The 10,000-nt window shown below is 49.8% G+C and overlaps 1 protein-coding gene across 1 annotated transcript in view; it reads left to right on the forward strand.

Annotated features, from left to right (window-relative positions):
* Positions 1-10,000, forward strand: part of dchs1a (dachsous cadherin-related 1a) — a gene marked incomplete at both ends in the record, with an annotated part of 87,950 nt that overhangs the window by 58,435 nt on the left and 19,515 nt on the right. The window contains one exon of the mRNA XM_080844953.1: positions 8,853-9,041. Coding sequence (XP_080701079.1) covers positions 8,853-9,041 — 189 coding nt within the window. The remainder of the gene's footprint in view (positions 1-8,852; positions 9,042-10,000) is intronic.

The raw sequence follows: 10,000 nt of genomic DNA on the forward strand, positions 1-10,000 counted from the left end.
AGTTACGGAGCACTGGATGAGAGACGGAGGGAGTTTGTGTGTGTGTGTGTGTGTGTGTGTGTGTGTGTGTGTGTGTGTGTTAGGGAGAGCTGGGGGGGGGGAGGGGTTTAGGAGCGAGAAAAGAAAGAAAACGGGAAACCGCGGCCCTCTGCCTGTCTGCACTTTGCCTCCCGGTGTCAGTACATCCCCGTGGCGAGCCGCTACCTTTCCCTCTGTTCTTGCGCCAGCACCTCGTACCTGACACCGTGCTCGCCCCTCACCTGCCGCCCCGGCCCAGCCGAAGCCAAGGCCACAGATGAAAGCAGGGCAAGGGCAGGAGAGAGCTGTTTTTTTTTTTAGTACCACGACCCTCCAATTTCGGGATCCCTGTCCCTTTTAAATCACCATGCCGCCCCCTTACCTCTTCAGCTGTGTGAGTCGTGAGTTGTGCAGGATCCGATAGTTTCTGTTTTTTTGTAGTTCCTTTAAGACCCTGCGGTGTCATGTTGGGGGCAATAAGAGCTTTGGGCTTCTCTGTGTTTCTTAAACAGCGGCAAATGATGGCCGAGCTGACCCGAGTCCTGGAACAGCTCGGGCGAACTGTCGCTGTCCCCCGGCAGTCGCTGTTGACTCACAACACTTCAGCGGAGGGCTTAGTGTGAAACATGACCGGCGGCCTGCCAAGCAGCAAGATGAACCTGTCCCGGAATGCTTTATTAGGAATTCCCCCCGCGCCGTCTCCCCCGGGCTGCTCATCCAGACAGGACAGTTGGGAATGATTTCCTGATATCTGTACTCGGGAGAGGGACACGGCCTGATGGGTTTGGACAGTGATGCGAGGAAGGAGAGGGAGAGAGTGGAACAGAGAAAGAGAGAGAGAGGATGAGAGAAGAGTCTGGAATGGCATGCGGAACGAATCAAAGGCCTTTCGGTGATTTCTGACATGTACATAGTGTTGCACAGGGATGCCGCGACGGAGCGCGTTCAGTTTAGACAGACATCTGGACGCTGACGAGCACTTCACAAATCAGAAGGGGGATGTTCCAGTGATGTCACAGCTGCAAACTCGCAGAGGAAATACGCGGTGAGACGCGGGGCTCCGGCGGCTCCGCCAGTGCACCAGACAGGCTGTGTGTGAGTGTGTGAGTGATCGATACGAGATGACTAAGTAATAAAACACGGACGCTGACTCACTCGCCCGGTTACCGTGCGTGTGGCATGTTATTCTGGAGGGCCACTCTTTTCTCTCAGCACATTCATCAATGGAATGGGTCATTAATATCCTTCAATGGTTCCTGGTCATTCTCCCCAGGTGCCTATTCCTTACACGCAAACAAATGCACTCTGTTGGTGGTCATCTAGGTATATTGTTGTGCTTGGCTCGAGCTGCATCTTCACTATTGCGATCTTCTTGTGCTGTGCTGCACGTAATGGCTTCCCCACATGGTGTTTGAGACCGCATTAGACGCAAGAATTGTGTTTTTTTCCGTTTTGACAGGTCTAAATACTGCCTCGGTATCTTTGTTACCGCTGAAGAAATGTTGTATTGAAGCCGTTCTGGCACAGAATTTAGAGTGTTAAACTCAAGGGAGGGCGTGAACAGGCCTTTGGCTGCGCTGTGTGTTAAAGGTGTTTAATATCTGTGAATTGTGCCGATGGACCGGCGGACTTCACGGCTCCTTCTGTCCTCCTTCCATAACGCACAGCTCCACGACGTCCTGGCCACACACACCAGCACGTCTCGCGAGCTCTAGTGAGCTTGTGGGCTTGACCCTCAACCGTGAAGAGGGCCGTCGTGGCCGTGTCTGTGGAGGCCATGTGAACGGAAGGCCTACTTGTTCCTGTGTGGGCCTCAGTGGAGCGATTAGCGCCCCAGAGTCCCGTGGAGCTAGTCTGTCTTTCTCATCCTCCACCTCAACCATCTCTCCTCTCCTCTCCTCTCCTCTCCTCTCCTCTCCTCTACTCAAGCTGTCTCTTAGGCACCACACAAGTATGGCTGCTTACACACACACACACACACACACACACACACACACACACACACACACACACACACACACACACATACACATACACATACACACACACACACACATACAAATTCATGCACACACACACACTGTTTTATGACTATTCTGTCATGAAGCTTTGGACTGAATTGTGCCATATCAGGCTAAGCCTGGAGAAGAACCTCTCACTCACAGACACACACACATGCGCGCACACACACACGCACACTCACACACACAGACACCCTGAGCCCTTCTTAAAATCAGGATATGTTTTGGCAGCCGTTGCAGCTCGCGGTGGGTGTCGTGGCAGGGAGCGTGGTGTGTCAAACGTACCTTTGCTGTGAGGCGTTAATGAGCGTCTTGGGGTTTAGATGCCCTGCTGATCTCACCGTAGGGGTGCAGGAATGGTGGGAGGCTTGAGCCTTCCCATCATCCCTCTCTGCGCCCAGAGCCCTCAGAAGTGCAGCCAGCACCATAGAGAGAGCGGCAGAGCTACACAACAGCTGTGATAACTCACCCCATCCCTGACATTCTCTGTCTTTCCCTCTCTCTTTCTCTCTATCTTTCTCTTGGTCTATCTCTTAGTGCAGCCCCCTTTCAGTCTTTTTCTGCCTCTCCGTCAGACTCTTTCTCTTTTTTCTACCTCCTCTCCTCTCCTTGCACTCCCTAAAAATCCATACATCAATCTGTCTTCCTAATGTGTGTCTCTCCCTTGTGGGAATCCTGCAATTATTCACCTGATTGATGGCCTCAATAAAATCGACCGTGTTAAAATCTCAGAAAATATTGGCCATTTATGGTAGTCAGGGAGTTGTCCATAAAAGTGTTGCTTTGTGAGGGGAAAAGTTCTTACCCATCTGTTTGATCTTTACATCTCTCACATATCTCCCATGTACGTGAGATATGCCTTAAACTCCTACGAATGACACTGATATCATCCATACCGTCTGTAATAGAAAATATGCTCGTGCGGATCTGTCTGGTATCTCTGTTACGATTTCTAAAAAGAGGAAGGCTGCAGGCCTTTTCTTCCACTGTAAACCATGGCAGAATGACAGAGAGTGAGTTAGATATTGCCCTTGCAGTAAGACAATGTTCTCATTGTGTAGAGAAGCCACCAAGGAGAAGCCACAGTTTGTTCAGTGTCTGTTCAGCTCAGCTTAATTCCCCACTTTTTTTTTTTGCCATCCAACAGCCAGTGTGTTCCATGTGCCATTTTGAGGAGAGCCCCCGGTCCAAGACAGATAAAACCGCTCTCTGTGGAAACAGCAAACTCAGTCATAAATTACTTTGGTTGACTGGAGACCTTGAAAAGGGCATCCCTTAGTATTGGCTGTTCCTTTTGCTTGGGGGGGGGGGGGCAAACTGTTTCGTTTGGACGCGTGCTTGTGTCAGTGTTATTTGTGTGTTTAAGTTTGCGGCAACAGTCTGCCCGGCTGCGCCTTGTTTATTTTCTAAGAAGTCCCCATGACTGGAACTAGAATCACTGCAGTGACCTCAGTGAGAGGCTAGTCGTACCGGAGCTCTGCAGAAGTGTTTGCTGCTCAAGGTGCTTTGATCCAAATCCTGGGATTACTTTAATTTATGACGTCTCTTTGTCAAGTGCATGTGTTTGCCTATGTGTGTGTGTGTTTGTGTGTGTGTGTGTGTGTGTGTGTGTGTGTGTGTGTGTGAGAGAGTGTGTGTGTATGTGTGTGTGTGTATGTGTGTGTGTGTGTATGTGTTCGTGACGTGCCTTTGCTCCTTCAAAGTGTGCACGGGGGATGTGTTTGTCAGTAGGGCCTGATTGATGTTTTCCCCTAATTGGCTAGTTGGCAGCACGGCCGCACACACACATACACACACACAGCCCGTCATTCGCCGCCTGTTTGTCCTGGCCTAGACGCGGAGCTTTTGATTGGGTGGTTTCGCCTCGTGCTATGCAAGAGACGCGTTTGTTTCACTAGGCATGCATGAACGAAGCGAGAAAAAAAAACCTGCCCGGGCGGTGGACAGTGCACCTCGGTTTCACCCCTGACACTGGCACCGACCTCCGCTGTTTCCCCAAACCTTGGCTGTAGCTCTCTGACTCTCGCACATGTATACACTCACACAACACCTCCGATCCCCTCACGTCTGACACAGGCCTCCAGAGGATAGAGACATAAAACATGTTGAGTGTCGGATGCAGCCACGAGAACGCTTGAGGTCACACAAGCACAAACACACACACATACACACACACACACACACACACACACACACACACACACACACACACACACACACACACACACACACACACAGCACACACCACACACACACACACACACACAGTACATACAGTCTATATAAGTTCCCCCAGCAGAACCTGGGGCTCCCTCCGCAGCTTGAGAGGATTGTTATTTAGCTTTCATGTTTGGTGGGTTAATACGAGGGCCAGACATCTTGTTTTTATTTTTCCGACGGTCACGTCTAGAAGGGGAAAATACAAAAAAATGAATTCTATATATAGCAGGCCCCCGGAATGTGGCTTTTGTGTGCGCTCCTCGCCGTCTCTGGCGGCCCCTCAGCGGTCACGGAACCTCGGGCCTGAGCCAGCGGCCGAGCCGGCAGCCGAAGACCATCGCAGGAACACTCCGGTTCTTTAAGGCGAAGGAGGACGAAGAGGAGGAGGAGACGGATGGAGGAGGAGCACACGCTCTTTCTCTCTTGTTTGAGTTTATTTGAAGGTCGAAGGGGAGGATGGGATGGGGGGTGGGGGTGACCTGCAGTGGCGTGCCCCAGTTATCTTTGGCATGCGTCGGCTTGTTTTAACGCCGTGCCTGGGCCGAGGCGTTCGCCCTCCTGCCGACGGCTCTGGCTCTCCTCAGCTCCCACTCCCATCAACCCTCACTCACTCGCTCTGGGAGAACAGCTGATTCCTCATCCTCCTCCAGTGCCCTCATCCCTCCTTCCGCTCCCCTTTAGCCCTCCTCTCTTTGGCAGGCCTCTCTCTCTCTCGCTCTCGTCCCTGTTTGTTACTAAACGTCGGGACATGTGCCACATGGAAAATTCACCAAGGAAATATCCCTGTGATGTCATTCGTTAAATTGCTTGTCTGCAGGAGCATGACGAACACTTCATTCAAGGCCGTGCACAGCGCAGACTGCAGCGCAGACACATATCACATATGGATTTCCCTCGTCTGAGGGCGGGTGACACCATTTACACCCGCAAGCATGTCTGCATTGTGTTTCAGAACACAGAACAAGGTTGACGTCTATTATTCAAGGCCCATTTTAACTTCTCCTATTAAATAAACACAGGGAAAGATCCGCGCTGTGCCAAAACCCAAGCTTCGCTCATGGTTTCCATCATCTTGATACACGTCATCTTCCACAGCCTGACAGTCGAGCCTCACGATGAGTGTCATGACAGCCTCGACGTGTCCGGCCAGATTTACTCCCTCTGTCGAATAACTGCTCATGTTGTGTGTGTTTTGAAGTTGCTTGTCTACCATTTTTAGGTCAACCTCATTCACGCGAAGGTCAGTGCTTGTGGCTTGGCTGATTATACCGTATCAAAATGATGGCAGATTTCACTTTGTTTCTGGGTGCAGCGGAGTTTCGCATTTTGCAAGCCGTCGGTCTGACAGGCATCTGAATGATGCGGAGGCGGAGATGAAAAAGCGATAGCACCTGTACTGTTTTATCGGTTAAGAAGCCATCAGCATGTGCATCTGTCATTCCACAGGGAGTTCACAATATTCCATTCTCACATATTTTACCAACATGACAGGTACTGTGATCTGTACCATATTTGTAGTCACTCAATCAGTAAGCTCTCTCTCTAGCTCTCTCTTTCTCTCTCTCTCTCTCTCTCTCTCTCTCTCTCTTTCTCTCCCTCTCCCTCTCTCTGAGTATATACGTATGTTCATATGTACACACATATACTGTATGTGTGTGTCTCTTTATGTGTTATGCACATATACAACTATGCAGGCGATAAGTACCTTGGTATAACTTATAGGTGAACCCTATTCAGGTCTGACAGACAGTTCAGAATTAGGTCAGGGGCTATGCGGAGAACCAGATGATGTGTGGTGATGGTGATTTGTTCATTGAATTCGTTTGGTATTCCAAATGTAACAAACACTAAAGGGAGTGGAACCAGGCTGAACTTCTTGTGAACCTACCCACAGATGCCTCCATTGCTCGCATAGTCTCTCTGTCTTCTGAACATACATCCCCAAATCTCTCAATCCCCTGCATTTACTGTGCTCTGAGGGAAAGCAGTTCAACTTTCCCTCTACACATATTTGGTGCGTATGTATGTGTATTTTGTGCGTGTGCGCGTGTGTGTGCGTGTGTGTGCGCGTGTGCATGTGTTAGAGTGTGTGTGAGTGTGTGTGTACTGTATGTGAGTGTGTGTGAGTGTGTGCGTGTGTTAGAGTGTGTGTGTGTGTGTGTGTGTCTTTCCTTCCACTGCTCCCTTTTGCCCCTCAAGCCACTGAAATGACAATCGCTCAATCAGTCCGCATGCCGGCTACCGCCTCACCACATTTTCAAACACACTTTTAAAATTATGAGCTAAGGTTTCCTCCTCCAATTTTTCAAAAGCCACTGCACTTAAGCGGAGCATGGGAGCCCCACGGAGTGCGGAAACCTGAAACCACTCGCAATTTCTGCTTTCGATCTTTTGCCGCTTTTTTCTTTAAGCGCTCAGGTGCTAGATTGCTTTTGGCTCTTTCATTAGATTTCATATCATAAATATTTAATACAGCTATTGTCTGGGTGCCAAATTTTTTTCGTCTTCTTCTTTTTTTCACATAGAGGTGGTTTGTGAAGGAAAAATAAACATTGTATGCCTTGTGGTGACTGGAATGGAAAGCGACACAGGCTTGCATTTTTCACCTCACATCGAGTCTACCGTTTCACCGTCAGGCATGAACTGGTCAGGCCCAGCGGCCAGAAATATTTTCCTAAGAGTGCCACAGGGGGAGAGTGTGTCATTTCTCAACTACACCGAGACCTGTAAGACTTTGTCCGATACCGTTCAGCATTTTATACGCCTGAGGCCTTCATGGAAAGTGGCTTTACCCATGAGGCAAATCTTTGGTTGAAAAACACAGTTTAACCGTCCACGGCACGTTCCCCCCCCGAGCCATCGCTGCTTTGGCCCGCACGCTTCCAGCTTCTGTCACGCCAACGTGAAGAGGCGAAGAGAGTGAGCGCTAACGCTAGCTCAGAAACGTATTAATAACTCCCCCCCCTGCTGGAACTCAAAACATTTAGGTAAGCTTCAGAGTTTTTCGGGAAAAAAAAATGTAAAGCTTGTGAGAGCTCCTAACTCCTGTTGTTTATTTTTTCCCGGTTGACGGCAGTGCCAGCTTTCAGCTCACTGGCTCCACCAGGGTCTTCTGCTGGCTGTCATTCCCCTAGATCTTTCTCAAACCACTTTGCATTTGATCTCTCTACTCTCCAAAGCTGTGCTCTTCTATTTAAGCTTCGAATATTGAGTTCCTACAGTGGAAGTATCATCATAATCATCATTTGGTGTAAAGGAATGGCTTCCACCACCACTCAGTGGCATGATGAGTCAAAGCATTTAAACCATTGTTTTGAAAACTTGTGGCTTTTATGGCTTTGTAGACATGGACTGATTTGCTGTGGGGTTGGAGAGAAGTTTCCTAAGTCTCTTATAGTCCGTATAGTGTTTTCTCATGTTACCTCTGACACATTTTTTTTTATTGTGGCACAGCTCCCTCATCTCAGAGAACAAAAGGGTCAATGTTTTGGTATTTTTATTTGACCTACGAGGTTTGGCCCAACAGAAATCGAGTTTCCCGACACTTGTAAGCAATTATCCCAGCAGCCCCTGCAGGGCACGGACTGATTGGTGCGTCGTACGCCTGGTTTGGGCCGAGTAACTCTTACAGTGCCGGGGTTCTCCGCCCCTGTCTGTGGTTCCAGTGCTCCTGGCATTCCAGTGCAACCCAGCCCAGTCTCCTCCACCACCAAAGTCCTCAAACTCCTCTGGGACGACGTATATTAAATCCAGATTCTGCAAGGCTGAGCTGGTGTTAGTGTAGACCCAGCCGTGCCGAGCTATAATTTGTGTGTGTGTGTGTTTGTGTTTGTGTGTGTGTGTGTGGGGGGTGTGTGTGTGTGTGTGTGTGTGTGTGTGTGTGTGTGTGTGTGTGTGTGTTTGTGTGTGTGTGTGTGTGGTATCCCACTGCGACGCAGCCGTCCCTGTCGCTGTCACATTTGCAGACAGACGCCACCTCTCTGAGAGGCAACACAACTCACCCCCTACCCCATCCCACACACACACACACACACAAAAAAACACACACTCACCAACTCTCCCTCCATCCCCACCCCTTGGCAACTCTCCCAGCTTTGCACTCTACTGGGCCTGTGAAAGTCATTTCCCTCCCTCCTCTTCTCTCTCTCTCTCTCTTTCTCTCTCTCTCTTTCTCTCTCTCTCTCTCTCTCTCTGTCTCAACCTCTTCCCCCCTCCCCCTCTTCTCTCCGTCGGACACACACACACATAACCAGGCCTGAAGAAGAGCAAAAGCGCTCGCCAGGTGCACCTGGCACGCTAACGCTAGCAGTCTGCACCGCTCCTGTGCCAAAAGAGGCCGGGTCTGCTGTGCAGACGTTGTCAAGTGCCGTTACGCTCTGAAGAGACGTCCAGTGAATTATTCTCTTACCTCCGAGGCTTTTAGGTCACATTTCGACAGATCCGTGTAGGTCACAACATTTCCAGTGTCCTGGGTGTACTAATCCTGAGTTTTGTGTTTGTTGGTTTTTGTTTTTGGACAAGGGAAATGTTGTTCTGGAGTTGCTTGGTTGCCTCTTAATGAATCATCTTGTCTTGTTTGCCTGTGTTGTCCAGGTTACAGCAACCGACGCCGATGGCGGTTCCTTTGGGTCAATCTCGTACTCCCTGGGTTCCGGCATGGGAAGCACAGCCCCGTCTCAGTTTACCATCGGGAAAGAGACGGGCCAAATCTGCACCTCGGTCGCTCTGGACCGAGACCAGGGACCCTCCAGCTATGACTTCACTGTCACCGCTGTGGATGGGGTGAGTTTCCCTAACCTTTCTGATGTATGTTCCATCCCCTCATGGCTCTAGCCCCATCACCTTGCACTGATTGGACAGTGCACTGTTGTTCATTCCACAGCTCATCAACCATTCACTAACATTGCTAAGACCTTTCAAAGACATTTGGGGGAAACAAATCACTTCTAGAATAAATAAGACCACATAATGAATCAATTACCAAGAAGCAATACAATATCACACAGACCCGCGCTACAGGCAGCTAGACAGCACAGCAGTAAGAGGAGTTGTGTTGGCAACGGCGTGTCAACTCAGGCTGGTGACTGAACAATAACACGGTCAAATTACTACGTTCACAGAACTTATGCAAATAGGCAATACATAGATTACTAGCGTTAGCTCTCACAAGAAAAGCACAGTGGCACAGCCAGCCTGAAAGTGGAAGGCTGTACATTTAATGGGGCAATAAAAACACAAGAGAGTGAAAGGGGAACGAGGCTCCAGGCGGCACTCTATAGCGCCGCACCACCGAACGCCCGGCCCAGAAAGTGAGACTTGAAAGAGCCGGGGCGAAGGCAGAGGAAATTGCCGCACTCATGCGCGTTGCCTTAAAAAAGCGCCGGGGCAATAATATTTAATAAGCTGGCCTGGCATTCTGCACCGGCACTTGGCACCGGCCAGCTCCTGTCCAAAAAGAACAGTGTGCCCCGCAAGGCTCGCTCTGCCCGAAGGAGGCAGTGGCAGCCAATCAGACGGTCTGATCTTCAGTAGCAGTCTCTCCTCCCACTGGTTCTCCCTTCAAACACACACACACACACAAACACACAATCTCTGTCACACACACACACACACACACACAATCATACACAATCTCTCTCTTCTTCTCGATTTTCAGTGGCAGTCTCTCCTCCCACTGGTTCTCTCTCTCCCATACACACACTCTCTCACACACACACACACACACACACACACACACACAC

This window comes from Sprattus sprattus, assembly GCF_963457725.1.
Source record: "Sprattus sprattus genome assembly, chromosome: 9".
Lineage (NCBI taxonomy): Eukaryota > Metazoa > Chordata > Actinopteri > Clupeiformes > Clupeidae > Sprattus > Sprattus sprattus.